This window comes from Rhinatrema bivittatum, chromosome 5 (assembly GCF_901001135.1).
Source record: "Rhinatrema bivittatum chromosome 5, aRhiBiv1.1, whole genome shotgun sequence".
Taxonomy (NCBI): domain Eukaryota; kingdom Metazoa; phylum Chordata; class Amphibia; order Gymnophiona; family Rhinatrematidae; genus Rhinatrema; species Rhinatrema bivittatum.
Genome location: NC_042619.1, coordinates 118,460,284 through 118,487,272, shown reverse-complemented (window position 1 = coordinate 118,487,272; position 26,989 = coordinate 118,460,284). Strand labels below are relative to the sequence as shown.

The 26,989-nt window shown below is 45.1% G+C and overlaps 1 protein-coding gene and 1 long non-coding RNA gene across 2 annotated transcripts in view; one reads left to right on the top strand and one right to left on the bottom strand.

Moving 5' to 3' along the window:
* The first annotated feature begins 5,556 nt into the window (after positions 1–5,556).
* The window catches only part of LOC115092178, a 53,386-nt gene continuing 31,953 nt past the window's right edge, over positions 5,557–26,989 (top strand). The window contains exons 1-2 of the long non-coding RNA XR_003856925.1: positions 5,557–5,656; positions 7,047–7,196. This is a non-coding gene — a long non-coding RNA (uncharacterized LOC115092178). The remainder of the gene's footprint in view (positions 5,657–7,046; positions 7,197–26,989) is intronic.
* Positions 11,104–26,989, bottom strand: part of DLEU7 (deleted in lymphocytic leukemia 7) — a 28,092-nt gene continuing 12,206 nt past the window's right edge. Inside the window, exon 2 of the mRNA XM_029602818.1 lies at positions 11,104–12,734. Coding sequence (XP_029458678.1) covers positions 12,528–12,734 — 207 coding nt within the window. The 3' untranslated portion in view covers positions 11,104–12,527. The remainder of the gene's footprint in view (positions 12,735–26,989) is intronic.

Genomic DNA, 26,989 nt, shown 5'->3' with positions numbered 1-26,989 from the left:
TAATACACACATTATAAAATCAAACAACATGATACAAATTTACAAACAACATTCCAAATGTACCATAGACTCAGTGTTTGACCATAATATGAAAACAGCTCTCAACTCTCTGCCTCATGCATCTGGTCTCATACAAAGCCTGACTTATATTACCCACAGGCCCAGATGCAGGCATCAGCAACATAGGCAACTGCCCTCCAGTGCCCTGGAAGGCCCCTGGACCCCCCCCCCCCCCCCGACTTATCCAGCTAAGTTGTTTGCCAGCTATCAACTTAACTGGATAATTCGGTGGCCGTCAAAAAGTTGGGAAGTTTAAAATCCAGGGTTTGTCCGGCTTGAGTGCCAGCTTTGTTGAACAAATGCTTTTGAATACAGGCCTTTAGGGGGCTATTGCTTGCCTTCAGGGATATTTATTTAATAAAGAAATGGTGCTGTGGACTGCTATGTGGAGGACCTGGATTCAATTCCTGAGACAAGTCCTTCTCTCCCCAGGCCGGTTGGAGCTGAAGGGGCAATGATCACATCCTTTGCAGGAAAGAGGGGGTACCAGCCATTATGCAATAGCAAAACCTGGTGAAGGAAGGTTCCAGAAGTAGCAGGTAGTGTAGGGCTCCCTGCCAAGCACTGTTACTGCAAGGACAGCACTAAGTAAGTTGGGAGGAGAAATAAAATAAATGAAAAACTTCCCCAGGTAGTTTTGTGAATGAAGGCTCATGTGCCAAATCCCAGTCCTGGTGCCAGCTGAGCTGGAAGACTAAAGAAACAGGAGGAAACTACCAGGTCTCTCTCCTCCCCCCCCCCCCCCCAAATAGAAATAAAATTGTGACATCTGACATGGATGAGATACTCTGGCTTGTTTTTGTTTTGTTTTTTTTCATTTATCCTCATGTATCCCCTTTTGAAAAACAAGTGTGGATTGAATCGACTGGCTCAGGCTCTGCTATTTTGTCTTTTCCCATTTTTACTTTAAAAAAAAAAGATGAATTCTACAGATATTTAATTTACTAACTGTCCATAAGGATGTTATTTAAAACTAAGTAAACAAAAGACACAACACCGCTGAGCTTTGGAATCTCTGAAACCTTTGATCAGGAGAGTACCGACTTCAGACTTTATATCCTTTTGAAGGTGCGATCTCCAGAACTGTACACAGCATTCCAGGTCTCACCGGGGAAACCATCACCTTCTTTTTTCTCATGACCCACTGGGTAGCCCCTGTCACATAGTAAGGACAAAAGACTGCCGGCACCATTTTGATTACTGATACCGGTAGCCACGGAGATCGCTCCCGGGATTCCACTGGACCACCAGGGACTTTGGATGAGTCTTGAGGAGATCAGGAGGGTGGGTAGGCTTTATATTCAAATAAATAGGAATGATTGGAATGGGTTTTGGTGTGCTTTTTTTTTTTTTTTTTTTTTAAATACGAACATTTTAAAGAAATAAAAAATGCCGATCCAGGGGTGGACCCAAAATGGCCCACCCACAAACTAAAAAACGAAAACAACCAGTAAAAAAAATGTTGCACACTTCTAACAATAAATACACTTCCCATTGACTCTTGTTTATCCTGTATGTTTGTGTTGACTCGGTTGTAAGCTTCATGGAACGGGGACAGTCTCTTATTTGTATCTGTACAGCACTGAGTATGTCTGAAAGCACTGCAAAAATGATAAAAGGTAGTAGTAGTATAGCACCAGAAAGCACACATGAGACCCTGGTGTTCAGCTCCTCGCCACTGATCAGTATACACTACCATACAGGCCGATACAGTAAAGTGTGCTCAGATGAGCGCACTGTTTTACGTGCGTATTGGATGTGCATCCACTACCCCTTGTACAATAAGGGGTTTAGCGCATCTAAAATGCGTGCCCAAGTCCTCCCAAAACTAATAGCGCTCATCACATGCAAATGCATGTTGATGAGGCCATTAGCTATTTGTCCAGAATACAGAAAAAAAACATGTGCGCCCGATCTACACATTTTTCTGTACATCCTCTGACTTAATATCATGGCGATATTAAGGCGGAGGAGCCAAAAGGTTAAAAAAAAAAAATGTGCCGGTGGGTCAGGTTAGGAAAATAGATACTAAATTTTACGAGCGCCCATTTTCCCAACCGGTGGCTGTGCACAGGTTAGGAAAACCGAGGCTCATAAAATTGAGCATCCGTTTTCCAAACCCGCTGACAGCCATCTCTCCTGGGCGTCCGCTGCTAAGGAGGTGCTAGGGATGCGCTATTGTCCCTAGCATCTCATTTTTAGCGTGACCGCTCATTTACATATGGTATCATGCGCCCAGGAGAGGTGGCTGGGCGTGTGTTGGGAAAGCGGGCGCTCAACAGTGAGTGCCCGTTTTCCCACACACTTTACTGTATCGGCCTGTTGGTAAGTAGAAAATATTTTTGAGATCTTTTATTGTTGTTGACTTTCTTTAAGAACAATATTGTATTAACTGATGTTCGGAAGCCTCAGAACAGACCTGTTGTCCAGTAGTATGAGCTCATGGCCTGAAGTAACCTGGAAAGTATTGTATTACAACAGTAAGTGCTGTGATCTAAAGCCATTATATTCGTAGCTAATTCTTGATTTACATCTGTTTCAGCTCTAAACATTTGATTCAAACATAATGGCAATTGCATAGTAGGTTTTCATTTAAAAAAAAAAAAAGTTCATTTAGATATTTCCTCAGATTGAAAATACAGAGAATAAGAGAACTTTGGTGCTGCTTTCTTTTTTAAGACCCAAATGGAATTTCTGTGAACTGATAAATGCCATTTTAATGATCCTAACCCAGCTATTCATTTTATAAAGATGTCTTGGAGAAAGGAAGTGTTCTGGACTTTTTCAGCATTATTAATGGTGGTGCCGCTAACAGAGAATAACATAAACCACCCAAACCACAATGCACATGTACAGTGACCATGCAGACAAACAGAGGGGTACCCCCAAACAAAAGCTTTTGAAAATATAGATTATTATTAGGATTAAGTTAATGCTAGTGGAAGATCTGTGATTCAACCAGCACCTGTACTTTTAGTTAGTTGGCACTATCCCCTTAATATAATGTTTAATGTGTATGTGCTTGTATACTTGGTACATACTACTACCTATCACTTCTATAGTGCTACTTGACATATGCAGAACTGTATAAATATGCTTAAGAGATAGCCCCTGCTCAGCAGAGCTTACAGTCTAATCGAGACAAACATATAGGCAAAAGAGACTTGGGAATTTCATTCATGTGAATAAGAGGAGTGTAAGTAATATACATTAAATTTATTTTTAAAATAATTATTATAAATCCAGCTAAAGGGGTCTATTCACAAGAGTGCTACAATATTTAATGCATGATAAGTTTGGCTGTCATACATTAAAATTATTACTTTATTCACCAAGAATGACAGCATAAATATATCTCTTACTAAGACTATATATTTTCTTTTTAGATTTGCTAGTTTCCTAGTTTTTTTGAACTTCCAGATGAGTCAGTCAGCACTAGCCTCCAACTGGGCCATGACTCCATGAGCTATTGAGGTTAATTTTAAAACATGCACGCTGGCATCCATGTGTGTGCGGTTCCCGGCACGGTTCTCAGTCTCACTCCAAACACTCCAAACACTTCATTGCTTAGTTCTCTGCACCTCTAGTTTCAATTCCCTCCAAGGATTAAGCTTGGCCTAGCTGCCTCCTTCCAAGCTGCTCTGCCCGACACTTGCCTCACAGATCCAGAGGTTTCTGCTGCGGATTCCTGCTCTTATCGCCATTCCCCGCCGTTCACCCCTCTGACGATTCCCGCTACCGTAACTCCTTGCATGCGCAGCATCGTCATCACATAAAAAGGTCATCCTGTACTACTATCTGCAGGGGTACACTGTGACTTTAAGCCCTGATGAACTCATTGTTAAGAACCTATAATTATATTAGGTAAGACCCCCCCCCCTAGAGTTGAGGTGCAGTGGTAATGCTGGGGTTCTGCAGCCTACAGAAGCAGAACAATATTAGCCTCTGCTGAGTGGTGCCTGAGTCCATGGTAAGAGTAATGTGCAGAAGCATCAAGCTCCTTGGCCATTAGTGGCCTTCAGACAAAGCCCCTAGAAGGAAAATAGAGAACTTTGCCTAAGAATGTGTGATGGGCGTGTGAACATAAACCTCAACCAAGGGACTGAGTAAGTTCTTTGTTTATTGGAAGGGAAGGAGACCTGGATTTCCAGTTGCTGGGCTTGTAAAAGAGGCAATGGTGCTTGTAGGCTGTTTTACTGTGCTGATTCTGCTATATCTTTGTTTTCACTATGGAGCTTGTGGTTATGGACTACACTTATGCAATTGCTTCTTGTTTTTTCCTATACTTGTAAATAAATTTGGCATCTTGAAACCATCACCAGTTTGGCCTTTGGATCAATTTTGGTTCATCTACGGTTTGGGTTCATTTGAGGTTTTCAGAGGAGAAAATGGTCACCTGGAAGGGATTTTGGTTTTCTCAAGAGGCAAGAACAATTTTCAGCAACACAAAGAAGACAAATTCCTTTTCCAGTGGGAATTTCATCTTGGGTCTGGTTCACTACAACTACTGCTTGACCACTTGTGATTTGAGCCCAGTAACCAGGGAGGGGTCTGGAATCCACCCACCAACAGCCAATTACACAAGTGACCCCAATGCCTAGAGATCATTGCTCCTGATTTGCTCTCATGCTGCAGACAAGATTCCCCTCCTCTCCTGTGCAACTCTGTGTGCTGGATGGGTACTCTGCAAATCTAACTCAGGTAAATAAGCAACACTCTTGTCTCCTTTTTGTCATTAGGTAAACAGCTGACTGCTGCTGTGTAGGGGTGTGTACTGTTTTTTTAGATTTTGTTTTGCATCATCGGTGAAGGGTTCATTTCATTTCATTGGGATGGGTTTTCATTGCATTTGTTTTAGTGCATCCTATTTTATAACAGCGTGCCCTAAAACTATAACCTGTACCTCCCAACTATACAAAAGCCTTCTGGGCTTTTCACCACCACTCCCAGCTTCCTCACAAGGATATGAATCCAAAGGAGGTCAGGAGCAATCCCCAGTTGCTCCTGCCCTGCCACTGCAATATTTAAAAATGATGTTGGCTGATCTGAGGCTGGCGCCATTATGAAACATGGTCCGTACTTCTTAATGGTGCCAGCCAGCACCATTTTTTAGATAAGTAAGCAGGGATATGGTCTTGGGAGTAGGGCCGGAGCAAGGGTACCAGATGCCTTAGGTGAACTTCAGCCATGCCGTCTCACCCTCCCCCCAACACACACACACATACATACACACACACATTCTTGGAGTCCCCAATCTTCAGGCCTTGCTTTATCCCATCCATCCAATCACCCAGCCCCTTCTATCCCCCTACCCCAATCTTGCAACATGAGTCCCTATTCTCCCCTCCCCACCTGGGGCCTCTCCCCCCACATTATGCTCTCCAGCTGGAGCCACTTTCCTCCCTGTTTCTGAGCTGAGTTAACCAGATGAGCCAGACAAAAAAAAAAAGCACGTGAACTAATAAATGCTTTTCTACTGACCCTAACCGGGAGAGAGAGGCCAGGACTGCACTCAATACTGCAGTGGAACAATGAGGAAGCAGCTCGGGACCTCACAGCTGAGCTCACTCTGTCACACAGTGGCACCGGCCCCTAGGTGAGTGCTGATTGTTTTCTCATCCCTTACAGCGGCAGGTAGGGTTGGGCCAGCAAATATGCAGCTTGTACCAACCCAGCTTTAAGTCCTTGTCCTCCTCAACGACTGCTCCTGTAGCAAGGCATGCAGAGGTGGAAGAGGGGAAAAAGCCAGAGAGACTACAATCCACACTGCAGCACGATGACAAACAGCCAGAGACAACAAACACCAAGCAGCAGGCCTCAAAACCAAATTGTCCAGTCTGTCCTCCTCCTCCTGTGTCCTGTCCTGCCAAATGCACCTTCAGGCGCAGCTCACAGCATGTGGTGCTCAGCTGCGTGTCTCCTACTGCAACTGCACACTCAAGGATCACACGGCAGAGGCGTGATACTAGAGCAGGGGGCAAAGATAAGGGTGTGGGTCTTGTCGGTTCACATCCAGCAGCCCTTCCCTTCCTGCCTGCCTCTCATCTTGGGCAAGGTCAACCCAATTGATACCATCCAAGTCCTGCTGTTGTTGTCTCCAAAACCGTGGCATTCTCGGTGGCTGCCTAATGCTTCCACTGGCCCTGCTGGGGAGGAGGTGCAGGTGGAGGGAAGCCTATGGTTGGGGGGTGGGGGGGGCAGTCATATAGTCACTTGGCATGGGGAACTTTTCAAAATAACGGCTAGGGAAGTGCTCAATGCAAAACAAAATGAAAAATGAATAAAATGTTGTTCCTTTCTCTCTTGTTTTGTTTCAAAAATGACAGGCAATATTGAAGTTTCCTATGTTATTTCAAATGACTGCACATCCCTCTTCCTGTGGGATCCCAGAAAACCTCTGGAGACCCTGTACTGGATCTCTTTTCTAATCTGAGAGGGCTCCACACCTTGTTCCTCCTCTGGAACCAAGAAATTCTCCCTCTTGTGGAGCTCCTGCTCTCTCCTCTGACTCCCCCATCATTCTCCTTTCCATCCCACTAGCAGTCTCTGCTCCCTTCCTTTTGATCACTCCAATAATTGCTCATCCAAGTGGAGCAGCTTTAGAAACTGGAATGGCCCAACTGTAGGCCCCTGCAATAAGGCCCTTCATTTACAGGTTAAGCTGATTGTTACTGAAGTAAGCCAAGGTTTTACATAAACCATTATTCGTTTTTTACTGATTTTCACTCTAATTTTATAAATCTGAGCAAGCACAGTTTGTGACTGGCCTAGGCTTCTCCCACCCCTGGCTCTGAGTTGTCTACCTATGTACCCCAATACGATCACTGGTCCTCACTGCCCATCCTCCCATCCCCAGCACCCTCTCTGCAACACAAAAGGAGAGTCTGAGCAGAGCTCCAGACTTCCTGCCCACCAAAACAAGCCCTGATATTTACTCAGAAAAAAATTAGTAGTCGTGTTTATGTATTGTTTTTCTGTCTTTATAGGTGATGATGTAATAAAAAAGCAACACTTTGCCAAGAAAGTAAAAAATGAAAATAAGGAACCTTGTGCAAGTGCAGGAAAGAGGACCCAGCATCAGCAGGAGAGAGGTGACAGCTGGGGCTGCCGCAGGGAGCATAGGACGTGAGAGACAGGTGAGCAGGGATCGGTCTAGGCTTCGATCCAGGAACTGACTGACTGACGCAAGTGAGAGGTAGACAGCAGGTGGCAGGCAGCAGGAGCCGGTTTTTAGGAGAAAGGTTCGGCAGAAGCTAAAGAAGGCTCTGAGTGCAATTTCTGTTTTTATGAAGCAGTGACAGTGGCATGAGGTGGGGAACAAAAGGAGTTGTGGCAGCAGCTGAAGATGGGAGAACACCTTGAGGAGCAGGAGCAGTGTTAGGAGATGGGAATTGGAGACCCCCAAAAGCTGGTGCCAACAGAAGGGGGTAAGGGACAGAAGGAGAATGGTATGAGGTAGAAAAACTGGAAGAAGCAGGGACTAGAGGTGGTGGGTGCAGAGAAGTGGCTGCAGCAACGGTGGTTGAAGAATAGGGAGTCAATGGGGGGGGGGGGGGGGGGCGGCAGAGGAGTAATTAGTTCCTATGTGAGCTGCTAGTGAATGCCTGCAGGAAGTGAACCTGATTGCTGAGAGAGCTAGAGGAGCACCCTGACACAGAGCATATGGAGATTTTATGTTACTGCTCTGAGAAACCTTCCTTGACCATTCTGTGTCTATTCTGGATTATATATACACTGTTTTATGATTGATCAGTAAAAGATTTCCTCATTTCACTAGTGTTGCTTTTGTGGTGGTTTCCCTGGGGAGCCAGCGTAAGCACAGGCTGAGAGTGACAATATAATAACAGAACACAGAGAACTACAGACAGGAGTTGCACTAGCACTGGCAGTGCTTTCTGATAAACACTGCAACTCTGCAGAGTAGGTAGGGTTCATTCTTGTCATGATCTATACAAATCAAATCCATTTGGAGGCACTAAGTCCAGAGGAAACAGTAATGTGATAGCGCAGGCGGGGTGCACCATGGGATTCAGACTTGGACTGGTAGAGATCTGACTGCAAGCATGCTAAGCAGGTTTGGAAAAAGAGCTTGGAAAGCCAATACAAAACAAATCAAATGAATTACAAAGGAGAACTGCATGAATATAATAAATTACAAATTCAAAAAACTATCACAGTTAAATTTTGACATGGTCACATTTTGGTATATGTGCCTGCATCAGGGATTACTAGCATATCCAGTTCATTCACATATAGGGGGTCATTTTCAAAAGCATTTATGCATATAAAATCTAGTTTTACATGTATAAATGGGCTTTTGGAAAATTCCCGAGGGGTTTTATAGAGGCTAAAGTACACATGAAAGCAATTGCACACATACTTTTGTATCCTGCGACGAGCTGATCCTGTGTGGGGGTGGGGGGGGGGAGGAGAAGGAGCTGGGGGTGGGGAAATCATTTACATGCATTCTGTCGATTTTCAAATGTACTGTATGTGCATAAATGTCTGTGTGGACATTTACATCTGCTCTCTAGCAGGCGTAAATGTGCCACTTACACTGTGCTAAAGAAGTACATGTGGGCTCACTAATTGTCAAAGGCATGCACGTAGGTCTGCTTTGAAACTTCAGGCTGTCTGAAGTTTGCCTTTACTCTATACACGCAGACTTCATCCCTACGTGGGCTCTTATATGTTACTATACAGCATAAAGAGCAGACAAAATGCAGAAATAGTGGCAACAAAACACCTGCAAAAAATAGGAATAATGATAGTAGTGATGATCATAAATGCGATCACAGTAATAAAGCATCTTAAGAGCAAAAGGAAATACAAAATTTAAAACATAAAATAAAAAGTATAAAATAAAAAATGTAGAGAGCGAAAATGAATTGATAATAAAACAGAGGATATCATAATACCTCTGTACTGATCCATGGTACAACCGCACCTTGAGTACTGTGTGCATTTCTGGCCACCCCATCTCAACAATGTTATAGCGGAACTAGAAAAGGTGCAGAGGACAATGAATAAAATGATAAAGGAGATGGAATAGATCCCCTATGAGGAAAAGCTAAACAGATTAGGGCTTTTCAGCCTGTGAGAAGAGATGTGATAGAAGTCTATAAAATCTTGGGTGGAGCAGGTAAACAGCAAATGGTTATTTATGCTTTCAAATGATACTAGGAGTAGGGGACACTCCATGTCGCACCAGTCGCCAACAAACGTACGCTGGATTTTAGTAGATAAGCGCGTAGCTGCGCGTATCTGCTAAAATCTTGGGTGGAGCAGGTAAACAGCAAATGGTTATTTATGCTTTCAAATGATACCAGGAGTAGGGGACACTCCAGACGCACCAGTCGCCAACAAAAGTACGCTGGATTTTAGTAGATAAGCGCATAGCCGCGCGTATCTGCTAAAATCCAGGATCGGTGCGCACAAGGCTGCCGATTTTGTGCAGCCGGCGCACACCGAGCCACGCAGCCTGCCTCCGTTCCCTCCAAGGCCACTCCGAAATCGGAGCGGCCTCGGAGGGAACTCACTTTCGCCCTCCCCTCACCTTCTCCTCCCTTCCTCTATCTAACCCACCCCCCGACCCTATCTAAACCCCCCCCTACCTTTGTCGGGGGATTTACGCCTCCCCGAGGGGAGAAGTAAATCCCCGCGCGCCAGCGGGCCGCTAGCGCGCCGAGACGCAACCCGGGGGTGGTTCCGGAGGGCGCAGCCACGCCCCTGGACCGCCCTGGGCCGAAACCACGCCCCGGGCCCGCCCCCGAAACGCCGTGTCGATCGGCCCCGCCCCCGACAAAAAACCCCGGGACTTACGCGAGTCCCGGGGCTCTGCGCACGCCGGCAGGCCTATGGAAAATAGGCGCGCCGGCGCACAAGGCCCTGCTCATGTAAATCCGGGCGGATTTACGCGAGCAGGGCTTTTAAAATCCGCCCCTCAGTGCGTAATTAAACTGTAGAATTTGTTGCCAGAGGAAGTGATGAAAGGAATAAGCATAGCTGGGTTTAAAAAGGATTTAGACAGGTTCCGGGGGGAAAGATCCATATCCATAAACCACTATTAACCATGTAGTCATAGGAAACCCGCTACATATCCCTAGTTATGAGTAAGTAGGACTGTGTCTATTCTTTGGGATCCTGCCAAAAATTTTGGCTTGAATTGGCCTCTGTCGGACCACCGTTTGGTGGACCTTATGTTTCTATGTGTACTCCATGGAATACACCTTTCCCATTTTGTTACAACTTCTACTAAGCTAAGGAACACAGTGTGTAAAATCTGTGCAGAACATACTCCTCCTTCAAGAAGAACAATGCAGGTAGCATTACATTGTTTTATTTTATTTTTTAAGAGTATATTTTTCCCATTTTACATTAAAGATGGCTATCAATATTCCACAGGCGTTTTGTAAAGTGAACAGTGGGATACCTGAATAGCTCAAATGTACTGAGCTTTTTCCCCATGATACAAAAATGAAGACATCCTCCAGTAAATCTAATCCACAAAGCACTAAACACTCAAAGCTGCACACGAATAAGCAGATCTCATTGGACTTCTCAAGCATTCCTATTAATCTGACAAAAATGGACTGTTTTAATGTTGGTCCCAGTCAGTACCAATCAGCTTGTGGATTAGGAACCAGTGTGTCCATCATGTTAACAGGAATAAATTGAAGCTAATGCATATGCTTTAATATAAGAGGATATTCATTCATGAATGTGACTTTTTGTGACTGCTCACATGGTTCACTCATAAATGTTGAATACTAGGGCATTTTTGCTACATTATGCTTCTCTCTAGGTACAATAAAACTTTCAGTAAAAATATTCTAACATCATAATTAGTAGTTTATAAATAAAATAAATAAATGCCAGTTACAAATACAGCAAAGACACATAGAGCCTAATTCACCAAGGTTTTTTTTTCCATTCTGTATCTATAGGAACAGATCTTGATGAATCACACCTTTAAAAACTAGACAGCACAGTTTCATTAAATGCTCCCACGATTAGTAATATGATATTAGCGTATGGAGGGGGAGGAGGGGAGAGGGATGTCGCCAGTATTTTCAAAACAAGAACTACATACTATTGTTGTAACTAAAACACATCTTCCACACCACTCTAATGCTGGAATATAAATATTCACATGCTGTAAATAAAGTACTTTTACATGTCACACTAGGGGATTTCTTTTTCCTCTGGATGAATGCCTACTTCATTGGGTCTTAGTTCCGAGTATACTTCATTGCTCCTGCAGGTCTTCTGGATCCTTACAGCCTCAACGGAGGCCATTTAAAAATTAACACAGCATAAAATTCAGGGCCCAACCCTTCTCCTTTAAGGGAACTGATGGTGGATCTGATAGGACATTTGTGAGAAAGTACCATTAGGATGAAGGAGGAGGTGTCCCTCCCTTTTACCACCAACACCACTGCTTCCATAGCTTTGGAAGGGGACTACTCTCCCCTCCTGTGCCCATGGGATGCTTAAGAGGTAAATCCGGCCCTGCAGGGAAGACATTAGCTTCTTTAGCTGGGCACCAGGGAAGTCAAAGGTTCTGGAGAAAGCAATAACTGCAGCAACACAGCACTATCTGCATGAAAAGCACAGCTATGGCGTATTTGAAAAAGAAAAAAAAAGTCAGATCAAGGCAATGTTACTACTGAGTTCAAATATTACAGTGCTACTTGGTTTTGCGCCAGTCTTAAACTGTGTCAATCTGCAATGAGACCTACGATGTAATGTTCAGATCAAGTTAGGACTAAAATGAAATAGATATTTAATCCTATCCAAACTCCATTGACCACAGAATTGCATGTAAACAAATATATTTTACCCAGATAGCTATTTTTGTGCAAGTTCAAAAGCAGCTCTCTTGCACAGTAGAATACTAGGTCAACAGAGCACACAATACATTTGATATGAAAATACTGCAGGCTGTGCATTAAATCCAGTGATAGCTTATTTAGAGTAAAATGTTTGAAGATTTGTGAAGAACTGGAACCATAATGGAATGCTGGTCGATGTCGATGTTATACCCGCCATCATATTCTATGAAACACATAATAAGATTATTTTTCTCTCCAGCCTACATGTCCTTGCAAGTCCAGTTCTTCATATTCCAAACCAGGGGGAACTTTGGGCCTAATCTGAACATTCTTAGTGACTGCTGATTGAGATTTAGTTTATTGGAAAAGTCCAAGCCAGCAAAAACCCTGCCCCCCAAAACAGACCTGATACACAGCTGATGTGCCACCCACATAAAGTGTTTGGATGAGAACCAGAAAGCCCACAACGACTCCATAAAACTCTTGTGGTTCTTCCAAAATTCTCCTTTCTTCCTTGGAATAAGAATACACAATGTTTATTAATACTGAAGATGGTAGATACTGCCTTTAAAGACCCTCTAACTCCTTATGCTCATTGAACATCTCATCATGGACCCTCTGTCTCAGAAAACGTCAGACATCAGGGAGGTTTTGCAGGATCTGTTCTAGGGCAGCTTGGGCCATGGCATGGGAATCCGTGGGGAACTCTGCCAGCGACTGGATCAGTTTCTTGACAATGGTTTTCAAACAGTTGTATGCTGCATTCAGATCTCTGTCAAACTGACGTCTCTCCAGCTGTGAAGCCATATGACAGCAGATGTTTCTAAATTCAATGCTATCCTAGAAATCAAAAACAAAACAAGAATTCCATGAATACAGACATAGCTCGATAATTCCATACAGTCCTCAGCTAAATATCACATTGTACAACAGTGCTTCCAGTCCTGGGGCCACACCTAGCCAGTCAGGTTTTTAGGACATCCGCAATGAATATGCATGAGAGATTTGCATCCATTGCTTCCATTGTATGCAAATCTACCTCATGCATATTCAATGATATCCTGGAAAAACTGATCGGCTAGGTGTGCCTCAAGGACTGGGTCAAGAAGCACTGCTGTAAGATTTCTAAATAGACCCAAGTCTGGGTATAAAACTTAGACCATGACACACCATATCAGTTAACCACAAAATAGCAGATACACTCAGACTATACCAAACAGAGCACATCATCAGAGTCCATACTGTCTTCAGTTTCATCACTGTGATGATGAAATTTTGTATTTCTGCTTCTTCCACCCCAACACACACACACACACACACACACATATATATATACAACTTAAACACTACCTGATACTACAGCCAGGGTTCCCAGTTTGCCCTGATTCTGCAGTCACAGTAGATGACAGCAGAAAAAGTCTAACTAACCATCCAATCAGCCCAGTAATTCCTGTCCACACTGCCAAGGATACATCCCAGTTGCTGGCCATAGGCGTTTGAGCATTTTAGGAAATGGTTATAGATATACAAATTTCTTCAAAACAAGTGAACAAATCTGGATAAATTTGGAAGGTTATTTCAACCTTTATAAAGAAATCAGAAGCAGATTTCAAATCTAAATCTGGAGTGTGTATACTTTTAATTGTGCTCAGCCATGGCTACTCAAACACTGCCATTTACCAGACTGAGTGGATAGGTTTTCAGTACAGGATAACCTTTATTTTCCTAATCCTATAAGTAGTGTGATATGAAAGATGATCGCTAGGGGGAGTATATCCCTGATATATATATATAAAAATTTTAAGTTCTGAGTAGGAGAGGGTTATTCTAAGACAGAGCTTTCCAAACTGTGTGTCGCCTGCAGTGTGCAGGTGTGTTGCGCAAGCCCGGTCAACTCTGATACGAGTTTGGGCTTTTTTTTTTCTAGAGATTCACTTTTTTTTTTTCAGTTTATGGGTTGCTTATTATTGGGTGATTTTTGCTGTCAATCGCGTTTTTTTTGGGGGGCTTGGTGGGTGGAACGAGCCCAGCCATCCTTGTATTGGCTGCTGCTGCCGATGAGGCCTGGCCATGAGGAGTACTGACTGCAAGCAGCAGTGTCTGGTGATCATGGAAGGGAGTGAAGCACTTAACTGGCAACAATCAAAAAGACGAGGTACATGAGTGTGGGGGCCAGACATGTGCTGGGGGGAGAGAGATGAGTGAGTGGGGGGCAAACGTGCTGGGGGGACAGACATGTGCTTGAGGGGGAGAGATATGAGTGTGTGGGGGCCAGACATGTGCTGGGGGGAGAGAAATGAGTGTGTGGGGGTCAGATATGTGCTTGAGGGGAGAGATATGAGTGTGTGGGGTACAGACATGTGCTGGGGGGGAGAGAAATGAGTGTGTGGGGGTCAGACATGTGCTTGAGGGGGAGAGATATGAGTGTATGGGGGCCAGACATGTGCTGGGGGGAGGACAGAGATGAGTGTGGGGGACAGACAATTTGTTTTATTATTGTTTCTCATAAATTATAACAATAACATGAATCTTGGAATATATATTTTTAATATAAATTTAAGGTTTTCATGAGATAGGTTGTGTCGTGAAACATTTTATTTATGTATATATTTAAGGAAACATACATAAATTGTCGAAATATGTTTCGTTCGTTTAACCTTTAACCTCTGGTTTACTAGTAGACTGAATTACCGTGCCGTGAAATTATGTTTGTCTAAAAAGTGTGTCACCAACATGAAAAGTTTGGAAAGCTCTATTCTAAGAACTTGGAATCCAAAGGGATGGGTCCTGTCCTGGGTTCTGGGGATATCCCTTAAGGCCTTTATGGTTTCTTCCAGGCCTGTCTTTTACCATGGATGCTGATAAGAGCACTAGGAGTTAAAATGGACATCTCTGATTCCCAGAACAATTTCCTCAAAGGAGAAAGTTTGAACTGATTGTCTTAGGACTATGAGCGAGTGAGTAATAGGAATGTGCCGGCAAAATATATTCAGTTCAGTTCATTTAATTTCTTTTTGGCCTGTTTTTCTGGCCAAATTTTGTTTCTGGGGGGGAGAGGAGAAAGAGAGGGCCATTTTATTCAGATTTTTCATTTCCGCAAATATCAAATGCTGTTTATAAACAGACAGGGTCGTTCATCAAAATGCATTAGGCCATTATTGTGGGCATTAGGGCCCTAACGGCTACGATAACGCATGCTTTATTTATTGCATCGCATGATGCGAATGCAAAAGCATAACACATGTTGTTAATGCTAGAAATAACGATACCTTTTTTCCTGCTGTTGAGCCTGAAATTGAGAGGAGTTGGGGGGGGGGGGGGGAGAGAGAGAGACAGAGAGAGAGATCACCTCTGGGGTAGGACACATAATTGTCATTTATATATACCAGTATAAGAGGGTCGTCTAGTAACTTGAGGTGAGGTTTTGGTGGTGGTCTAGGGTTGGGGGCCAGTTTATAAGCATAGTGAGACATACGAACACCACAGTACACATCAGTGAATTTGAGTGAGGAAAGTCACACAAAGATGAGATTTCTACAATGTTCTCTCACCCTAGCTTGATGGACTCTCTACCAGAATGGAATGAAGCTAGAGGTTTTTGTTCTTTCATGTGTGTGGATCAGGGGTGGATTCCGGGTAAAGATCGGCCTGAGGATTTTCCACCCAGGCCGGCCCAGGAGATACCCCGTGGTCTGCCGAGCACGGCTCTGTCGCAGCCCCTCTTGGCAGACCACGTGACCAGAGCAACCGGCCCACCAGGGGATGCCTGATAGGTGTGGATTGCTGGACAGGGTAGTGCTCGCTTTTTTGCTGCCCTGTGCTCCTCCCCCCCCCCCCCCCCCGATTCATTCAGTGTCTGACCTGGGCCCATCAAATAAAGCCCAGCTCTGACCTGCAATCTATATTTTTAAAAACTGACATGCCCCCTCCCCCTCCCCAGAACCCATGGATAGCGAAGGGTATTAGGTACCCTAGGCAAACCTTACAGCCTTGCACACAGGCCACTCCACATACCCTCACATCCTTTACAGACCTACACAATGAAATTAATGCATTTATAATAAATTATACATGAAAAAGAACATTCAAAAGTAGACCACTGAGGCAAAAATATCACTTACAACATGCATATTATATTTACATGCACTCCTGTGGTGCCAACCAGAAAACTCTGCAAAAAAGACACTTGGAACTCTATTGTATTAGACTTTTTGTAATGCGTTTAGCGTGTGAGCTTGGCCCTCAGAAAGCCATGAACAAACAGAATTACCATTAAAATATAGTAAACCTCCCATACCAAAACAACCTTATATATGAAAAGGCAACACTGCACATATTATACCAGGCCCTAGAACACCAATAAAACTCTTATTAGGAAACCAGGCTGCTAAAGATCTCTACACAGAAATTACATGCCAGCAAAATACCTCACCTCGATAACATATGCAGAACACAGACAGACCCTCACCAAATACAGAATAAAGAGATCAGAAAGTGTAAACAGAAATGTGCTGAGAACTGAATTGGAACCCACAACAAGCCAGCCTCTACATGCAGAGCAACAATGGAAAAACAAAAATATTACCATTCTTCATAAAAACAAGAAATAATAAAATCAAGAAATATAAAACAATCATAATAGTAAAATCATATTCATAAAAAGAATAAATATTTCAAACAGTTAATGAATAGAATATACAAAATTTCCCAAACACCAAGAAAATATTTCCAAATATCTGATGAATAAAAAATCCAATAAATAAAAAATATTCTATTCCTACCCCAAAAAATATTAAATATTTTGAAAGAGCTGAATTATCAAATTACACACAATAATTAAAACTAATAAGGATTAAAAAAAAATCTCCTGCTCGCCATACTTGTGATTTTCTGATTTCCAATCACCCTGAGATTGTCGTGGATTGGGAGAGGTTGGGATGCCCAAATTTTATCTTCTCTCTCACACACATGCACAATAATACATTCATTTTCTCACACACTCCCTCTCTAACATACACAGGCTCCCTATCCCTCACAGATAGATTATGTGTGTGTGTGTGTGTGTGTGTGCCTGTGAGAGCCTATATGTGACACATGGGCTCTCATAAACACACAGACATACACACAGGCTCTCACACAGACACATTGGCACACAGGCTCTCACACAAACACACTTACATAGGCTCTCACATAGACACACACATACAAACACACAGGCTTTCACACAGACACAGACAAAAGCACAAACGCAGAGGCTCTCAGACACACACACATGCACAAACACACAGGCTCTCAGTCACACACACACATATACACATGGCCTCCTGTTGTCTTCAGGCCATGGTGGGATGAGCTCTATCATGGCCCTGTGGGCCTCCTGATGTCTTCGGGCCATGGTGGGAGGAGCTCCACCACAGCCCTGCGGGCCTTCCTGATTGGGAGAGAGAGTAGAAGTTGTGCATGTCCATGGGCGCAAGCACACGCAAATGGAAGACATGCCTCTCCAACAGCTGCTGGCGGCTTGAGCACTGGCGGCTTGCAGTCTCTCTCCTTCTTCGGCTGCCGCAGCCTCTCCTGCTGCCACCGGCTCGCCATCTCCCCTGGGTGTGCCGCCCCATGCAAATGCATGGTATGCACACTCGGTTGCACCGGGCCTGTTACTAGAGTTGTTGAAGTTCTCATGGCTATGCTGCTACAGAGATTTGGGATCTGTTTTTCAAAGGCTTTCTCTTGATTTTTCTGCAGTAGGATCCTGTGACTCACATTATTTTGTGATTATTCATTTTTACTGCTGGTGCCCAAAAAGAACAAATAAAAGTTTAACAAGCTGGAATGATACTTTATTGTGTGAGACTACCTTTGTGAATCCCAGGGTATAGATTTGACATAGAAAAAAGGCATTCTGAAGAAGGTCTAAAAGTAATATTTAAGTTCTACTTTGGGGGAAAGCAATTAGATGGTCATAGAGGGGGAAAATGTTTTGTTTCTTTTTCCTTACCCTGCAGAGAAATGCATCCCACTGCCCTTTGAGCCAGGTCCAGTTCAACATCTTACGTGACCATTTTTTTGTGAACTCAGAGAGCTGGTGCCAGGACAGAAAAACTGCCACAGCAGGACTAGTTTATGTGTCCCTAGCAGTTTTTGGATTTGGATTGTACAATGCAAAACTTTCCAATCCACTTCAGATGTTTTTGAGTTTTATTTCAATTTTCCCCAACTTTACAACTAAAGGTCTGACAAGCTATCCCAGCAGATCTCGGGAAAAGCAGAAAATTCTGTCAAACCCAACTCAAGTTGAAATCTTCCTGCTTCGAGTTGAACTGAATTCCGAGTGTCAAAATATAGTGTTATTCACATTTTTTTTAGGAAGGACTTAGTCCACCCATCCCACTGGCTCCTCTTACATAAACTCCTAAGCTGCCTCATTTTTTTGCAGCTTCACTCAATTAAAGCTGCCTACTCCTCAATTCATTCCACATATAAGCCACCTAGTTTCGTCCTTCCCAATCATGGCCTCACTGTTTTTATTTATAAAATTTATAACCTGCTGATCCACAAGTCTCAGTGGAGAAAAGCGATACATTCATAATTAAAATATAAAACTACAAATTACAAATAAAACTTCTGAGATTAAAAATAATCAAATAAAACAAACTATTTGTTGCCAAAACCCTCTCATGCTCATGTCTAGACAATCAGTCTCCCTGCTAAGAATTCCAATGCTTAGAGAGCCTACCCAGATTAACTTCAGCAAATGCCTCAGTAAAAAGATAAGCATTCAGTTGCTTCCTAAAACTGAGTAAATCATGAACATTACTAAAAAAAATTCAGGAAGCTCATTCAGAGGGGTATCCCAACCACTACAAAGCCTCTTATTTATTTTGGGGGTTTTTCTGTATGTCTCATCTATTTGTCTTGACTAGATTGTAAGCTCCAAGGAGCAAGGGCTGTTCCTTATGTGTCCCTGTGAAGTGCTGGGCACACCTTGTATTTCTATACAAGCTATAACAATAATAATTGCATGAGCATCTCTAGATGATTCAATTAGACTTCTACCTGCTGTCTTTCCTTGAGTCATGACTCCCTACCAGCAGATGGAGGCAGAGGGCAAACTGTTTTAACCTGACATCACTCTGTATATAGCTTGCCCAAGCTGAGGGGTAAGGTTCTCCAGGAACTAAACAAATGATATAATACAAACAAAAAAAAAAAATCAGAGAAAGAGAGGGAAAAAAAGAATTTCAATAAAGAGCTAAAAGTAATGTGGGATTTAGCATAACCTCTGCTATCCTCTTCCTGGGCTATATTTCTCTCCTGGAAAGGAAGTCTTCTGTTAGCTTCTTCTTTTCTTATTACATTTTTTCCTTTTTTTTTTTTTTTTTTTACCATCTATCTCTTCTCAGAGTGGACTCTGGACTGGGCTGTCAGAACTCAAGGAAAGATAATTAATAGGTAAAAACCTAATAGAAACGTCCTTGTGCCCTGCCATTTGCTGCTTCATTGTTTTTTTTTTTTCTTCAGAGTTTCTTAAAGGTGAAGCTCTGTTATGTAGCTCTAGCCAGTGAGGAAATTACAGGGATCTACCAGCCCTGGTTGCCCTGGGGGAGGAAGAGCAGCCTCTTTATTGACTGTCGTTCTGGAAAAGAAAACCCCCTGTTTGGCCAAGGTTCCGACTGAGGAAAGTCAGCCTGAAATTAAAGCTGTTGCCCCAGAAGCCTCCCTCCTCCACCTTCCTACTGGACCAGACGTCACCTACCATCTGCTGGAGGCAGTGTTGCAAGCGCAGCCTTCAGGGGCCGATGGTGTGGGCTCGGTGCGCATCACTTTGCTCATGGGAGAGCGGAACCCTTGGGTCACAAGGCGGCTCAGGTCAGGACATGAGTCACACCCGTGGTGAGGTGTGTGTGGGAATGGGCGGCACAGAAGCAGAGCTGGACAGAGCTTGGAACACAGGACTAGGAACTTGGAACTTGAGACTCTCGAAGAGAATGACGTGGAGCTTGCAATTCTTGAAGAGTATGTCATGGAGCTGGGGACTTGGGACATGGAGCTGAAGACTTGGAACTGGGAACGTAGAGCTGAAGACTTGAAACTGGGAACGTAAAGATGAAGACTTGGAACTTGGAACGTAGAGATGAAAATTTGGAACGTAGAGATGAAGACTTGGGACTGGGAACGTAGACTTGGAACGAAGACTTGGAACGAAGACTTGGGTAAGGGAGGTGGGTCCCTCAGGCGCCTTACACAGCACATGGGGCTTGTTGCAGACCACACTGAAGACTCAGGCAAGGAACAAGACACAGGCGGGGATGAGCAAAACCCTCAGGCACCCTACACAGCATGTGGGGCTGGTTGCGGACCACACTGTCCCCTCGCACCCTACACAGCTGGATGGCTGGTTGCGGACCATGAGGAGATCGGGGCGAGCTCAGGAAGTTTCATAGCACAAGGTAGAGGAAACCCTTTGGATCCTCCAGAGTCGGAACCAGGAACAGATAAAAGCAGGGGATCTCTGGAGGCACAGGTCCCACCGGACCTGGAGCATTAGGACCGGGACAACATCAAAGGGAGACAAGGGACAACACAGGATGAGGACTCTCAGACCTCTTGGAACTTGGAACATCTTAAAACATCTTGGACCAACTTGGAATGGACTGCAGAACTTGAAATGGACTGCAGGGCTTGGAACATGGAACTTCTTGGAACAGACTGCAGGACTTGGAATGGACTGCAGAACTTGGATCATGGAACTTCTTGGAATGGACTGCAGGGCTTAGAACAGAATCTTGGAACATGGAACTACTTAGAACAGATATCCGGATCAGGACTCACAGACATCCGGACTTGGAACGGGCCTTGTGATCTGGACTCACGGACGTCTGGACTTGGAACAGACTTCGGGATCTGGATCCACAGACATCCGGCTAGGAGTAGAAATCAGGAGCTGGACTCACGGACATCCGAACTTGGAATGGGCCTCGGGTTCTGGACTCACGGACATTCGGCTAGGGGCAGACCTCGGGAGCTGAACTCACGACATCCGGACTTGGAATAGGCATCAGTATCCGAACTCAAGAACTGACATCTGTTGTGTCTGTCGGTCTCAGACGGCTTCAACCTCTGTGCCTCACCTTTCTTCCTTCTCTCTCCTCAAGCCATTGGAAGATGGCTGCTGCCGTGTCTTCATGCCGCTCTCTCCAGTGTCCCCAGAACAGCAACGGCAACAGTGTTCACCATGGATTTCCTGAGGGCCTCCTAGGGTACGCGCGCGCACGCTACCCATGTCTTTATCCACGTCATGGCGGGAACCTCAAGGGCATCCCCTCCGTGTGACATCACTCCATCCGGGTATTTAGCCTGCCCTTTGCTTACAAACTGAGTTAGCAAGGATTGGAATGCCTCCGGTCTAAGCTACTCTGCCACTTCCTTGCTGCCGCTGGAAGTTCTCTCTGCCCTCCGGGGCCATTCACCTCTAACCTGGGTACCCACTCCTTGGGGGCCCTATGCTTTCTTTCAGGTGCCTGTCTGGGATACCGGATACTTGCTCCTCGAGGGCCTGCTCTCCCTGCCTTAGTGCCTGCAAACCAACTCCTTCTGCCTGCCAGGATCTTCAACAAATACAGATATCTATTCAGTGAGTAAATTAACTTTGTCAGTTTGTCTCACCTCCAGCTTCAGCGCTGTGAGTCTACATCCTGGACTCTCTCTTCTACCCAGTGCAGCCTACCATCATTGGAGTGTGGGACAGGTCTCCTCTGCCGAAGACCCCTGGACCACTCTACTGGGTTACCTCACTGCTGCCACCCCTGGGCAGTACCACCAAGCTGTATAATAAACACAAATTTTCTGTGTCTGCATGTATAGAGTCTAGCCTAGTACTGAGGTTCCTCGTGGGGCTCCTCCCCATGGGAGTGGCTATCTCTGCAGTACCCAAGAATCCACTCAAACACCTCAAAACCATAACAACCTCAGGATCCGGACTCAAGAATCGGACATCAGGATCCAGACTCAAGAATCGGACATCAGGATCCAGACTCAGGAATAGACATCAGGATCCAGACTCAGAAATAGACCTCAGGATCCGGACTCAGGAACAAGCATCAGATGAAGAGATGTCTTCAGGAGCATCTGAGCTGATGCGAAGACAAAGCTGAAATGAAGCAAGGCCCTCTTATAGGGCTGAGAGGGCAACTCCCTGGGAGGAGTTGCTTGGAGGTCCACACCTCTCTGTCCCTTTAAGAAGGGAAGAGAGCCGCGGGCCTGCCCCCTAGGAGGAGCAGGAACAGGAAGTTCAGAATGCTGGACAGCGGCGTCCTTGCTGCTGTGCAGGGCGAAGACGGGGCGGAGGAAGCTGGGCCTCCGGGCAGGCCCTGATGTCAACGGCGTCCTGCCGCATCGAGGAGGAGAAGTCTGGGCCACAGGCAGACCCCGACGAGGGAAGCGGTCTCCAGGCGAGACGAAGATTCAGCATGGCTCCTGCCGTGCTGGCAAGATGGCGGCCAGGCCGTGGGAGCACCCGGCGTCGGCCGCCTCAGGCGAGGCCCCGGCTTCAATTGTGGCCTCCGGACCATGAAGGGCAATGTCAGGCAGCACAGGCCATGAAGGTAAGGCCCTGTCCGCTTGAAGCGCGGGCAGGGGCATAACAGGCAGAGAACTACTGTTTCTTTCCCTGCTGTACCAGGCAATATAGGGAGGGATGTCAGATCAAAGTACTACCCCTTTGCCTCCATCTGCAGGTATGGGGGATGAATCCCACTTGTCTGAACTGGTCTGACAGGATGATGAGGAGGTAGCAATTACCACAGCATTTGATAAAGTTCCTTATGAGAGACTCCTCAGAAAACTAAAAAGCCATGGGATAGAGAGCAATGTGTGATATTATAGGTTAGTAACTGGTTAAAAGATAGGAAACAAAGAGCAGGGTTAGATGGTCAGTTTTCGCAGTAGAGAGAAAGATGAATAGTAGAGTGCCTTAGGGATAAGTCCTAGAACCACTGTTGTTTAACAGGGAGGATAACTTAAAAACAGTGTGTGCACACCCATACACACGGCTATATGTGTGTGCGCATGCACATGTATTTTATATCGTGTGCACACTCTATCAAATATGCTTAAATCTACCCAACAATATATTCACGTATCTAAAAAATACACAGCATATATTTTCAATATAGCCAGATAAGTAGCATTTTAACACTTATCTGGCTATCTTACGTTGGAGCGCACTGTTAGCCTGCTATTGGACGCGCGTTTTCCCTTACCCCTTATTCAGTAAGGGGAGGAAAACGAGCGTCAAACCCGCAGCACCTAATAGGGCCCTCAACATGCAAATGCATGTTGATGGCCCAATTAGGTATGTGCGCGGGATACAGAAAGTAAAATGTGCAGCCAAGCCGCACATTTTACTTTCAGAAATTAGCGCCGACCCAAAGTTCGGCGCTAATTTCTTCCGGCACCTGGAAAGTGCACAGAAAAGTAGTAAAAACTGCTTTTCTGTGCACCCTCCGACTTAATATCATAGCGATATTAAGTCGGAGGTCCCGAAGAGTAAAAAAAGTAAAAAAATAAAAAATAAAAAATTTGAATTCGGCACGCGGCTGTCGAGCCGAAAACCGGACGCTCAATTTTGCCAGCGTCCGGTTTCCGAGCCTGTGGCTGTCAGCGGGCTCGAGAACCGACGCCGGCAAAATTGAGCGTCGGCTGTCAAACCCGCTGACAGCCGCCGCTCCTGTCAAAAAGGAGGCGTTAGGGACGCGCTAGTGCCGGGAGAGTGGTCGTTCGCCCGCTCTCCCGCAGACTTTACTGTATCGGCCCGTTACTTAGTTGGATAAGTAGCGGTTCTTGAGACTTATCTGGCTACGTAGTTGCAAAGCCACCATTTATCCGAAGAAGTCAAAATTTATTGGGATAAGTGACATAAGTTTGCTATATGTGCATATTTGTGCTCCTACTTTTAATCATTTATGTTAGGAAATTTAACTTGCGTATTTTCGTTGGTTTTTATGCATGTAAATCATCAAATTTTGCAACATGCATGTATGAAGGAAATTACCAGTTTTATCAATTAGTCAACCTGTTTGCCCAGTCTATCAAGACTGGGGGTAGCTCAAGAAAATGTGCTGCTTGAGGCGAGGGATGAGATGATGCCCACTGCCATCCTCCCCCCTCCCCCGCCTCGAGACATGGCACAGGTCGAATCGGTCAGAGGGCAAAGGGGGATGGGGACCCCTTGGAGTCTAGCATTTTGGGCAATTTTGAAATACTGTGGAAGGGGAGAGGCAGAGTGAGTGTTCCCAGAGTGAGTGTTCCCAGCAGAGAGTGACAATGGTGACATTCCTAAGAAGCTGGCAACCCTGTCACTCTTACAGGAACCCTCCCACCTGCCTCCCACCCTTCCCCAGAATCTGTCATGGGAAAGTAGGAGATGGGTGAATGGTGAGGGTCTGTGTGTGGTGCACTCTCTCAGGGTTGGTGCAAGGGAATTAGGCACCCTAGGCAAAACTTACAGCTTTCTTCCCCCTCCCCCAGCCCTTCCCACACACAATTAAAAATTATGCATTAATAACAGAGTTCACATGAAAAAGGACATTCAAAGCACAATCGTAAGAGATAAAAGCATCACTTACAACATTTATATTATATGTATATGCCCTGCTATCATGCCAAACACAAAACCATGTAAAAAAAGACACTTGGAACCCATATGGTACTATGCCTATTTTAACAAGTGTTAGGTGTGGGCTTGACCCTCAGAAAACTATGAGTAAACTGAACTACAATTATAATAGAGTAAACCTCCCACACCAAGACAGCACTAACTGCCAGCATTCAAATAGTAACAACACTATCTATGAAAAGTCAACACTGCAAATATTACATCAGACCTTAAAACACCAATACACCTAATATTAAGAAACAAACAAGTCAGGATGCTATAGATCACTACATAGAAACTACAAACTAGCTGAATACCTCACCTTGATCACCCATGCAGAACGCAGATAACCCTCATCAAATAATAATAAAGCACCATAAAATATAAATAGAACATGCAAACAAAAACTAAACTGGAAACTGCAACAGTTTAGTTTTTGTTTGCATTTTCTTATGTGTTGCATTCCGATGGAAGGGAGTGCTAGGGGGCGCTCCCCAATGCAGGACAAGATAAGTGCACCCTTGCGGACAGACATCCCTCATCTGGGAGTGGAGGCAGCCAGGAGACAAGGTCAATGGAGAAGCTGTGGTCAGTACCGTGAGATCAGTCTAGGGGTACTACCAGAGGCATGGTCAAAGGAGAAGCATTGGTCAGTACCGCGAAATCAGTCCAGGGATACTACCAGGAGCCATGGTCAATGGAGAAGCAATGGTCAGTATTGTGAGATCAGTCCAGGGGTACTACTAGGAGATGTGGTCAATGGAGAAGCAAAGGTCAGTACCGTGAGATCAGTCCGAGAGTACTACCAGGAGAGGACAAGAAGAGGAACTTCGGCCCTGTGAAGGAGGAAACCCACCAGCGCCCTACACATCCAGCGGTGGTGGTCGCGGACCACTGGACCACAGCGCGCTCTACTCAATCCAGCTGGGCTGGTCGCAGACCATGCTAGGATGGGATGAAAGAGCCACAGGGAACCTCTGGACGAAGAACTTCAGGACATGAAGATATCAGGACATGGAGACACTGGAACGAAGACAAGGACTTGGAACTTGATCATCAAGGAGACAGAGGCAACTGCAAGGAGCTTCTGAGACACGGACTGTTGCATCCATCGGTTGCAGATGGCTGCGACCGCTCTGCCTCACCTCTTTTTTTTGCCTTTCTCCTCCTCCATGGGTAAGATGGCTGCTTCCAGTGCCGAGTGCCGAAACACTCGGCGTCTCCAGCTCAGCATAGGTGTCCCCATCCGCCATGCTCCTTTCCATGGCCTGCTCTTCCTTAGATCCTGTCTCATTCTCTCCACTCCTTCCAGCGTGTCCACTCTATTGCAGTCCACTCTATTCACCAGTCTCCTGCACTATGCTATGCATATCCAGCATAGCTCTCTGCTTCAACGGCAGGGAAGAAAGTCTGATACTTTGTGTATATCCAGCATAGCTCTCTGCTTCAACCGCAGGGGAGAAAGTCTGATACTACGTGCATATCCAGCATAGCTCTCTGCTTCAACGACTGGGGGAATGAAGAAAAGTGGATCTATATACAGACAACAACCAACAAGGACTGAATCACATAGTCTGAGTAAACAAATAAGCATGGGTGTAGCTTGCTTATTGCGGCGGTTACTACCCCTAAGCTAGATATTTCACTTAGACGCAGCTCCAACACTGCTCTTTGCATTAATGGTGGGGGTGGAAGGGAAATAGAACCAAAGGGTTACTAAGAGCCAAGAGTAACAGATAAGTATGAGAAGAAAAAAATGTGCGAAGCTTGCTGGGCAGACTGGATGGGCCGTTTGGTCTTCTTCTGCCGTCATTTCTTTGTTTCTATAGGTGTCCCCACCGCATGACGTCAATACCTCCAGGTATTTAAGCCTCCACTCCACTTCCAACGAACGAGTTAGCAATGACTTCGGTTTAGCTACTCTGACCGCTTCTAAGCTGCACGCTTAGACTCCTCGCTACCCTCCGGGGTATCTCGCTCCTGAAGAAGCTCTGGGCACCCCCTCCTCGGGGGCCTCTCTCTTCCCACTACCCTTTGGGGTTTCTACTAACTGACAACCGCTCCTTGGGGGTCTTTCTTCTTTTTCAGGATTCTGCGCTTCCAGGTACTCGCTCCTCGAGGGCCTATCCAGCTCAGTATATCCTGCATCATGGACCTCGGGTTCACCTTCACCATCAACCAGGAGGATTCCAGCCCTACTCTTCAGTGAGTACCTTTATGATCCAGCTCTCCATACCACCCACCAGGTTCGGCTTATCCCGTTCTGCAAAACACTACCAACATTGTACATATGGGTGAGACTTCTACATCTGAGGATTTCTGAACGTATTGGCACCTTGCTGGACTTCAGTGCCATACCTTCCTACATTTTTACCATCTATCTACAGCAGTACAATAAAGTTTTTCATCTCCAGTGTCTGCTCTCTGAGTCTAGCTTATC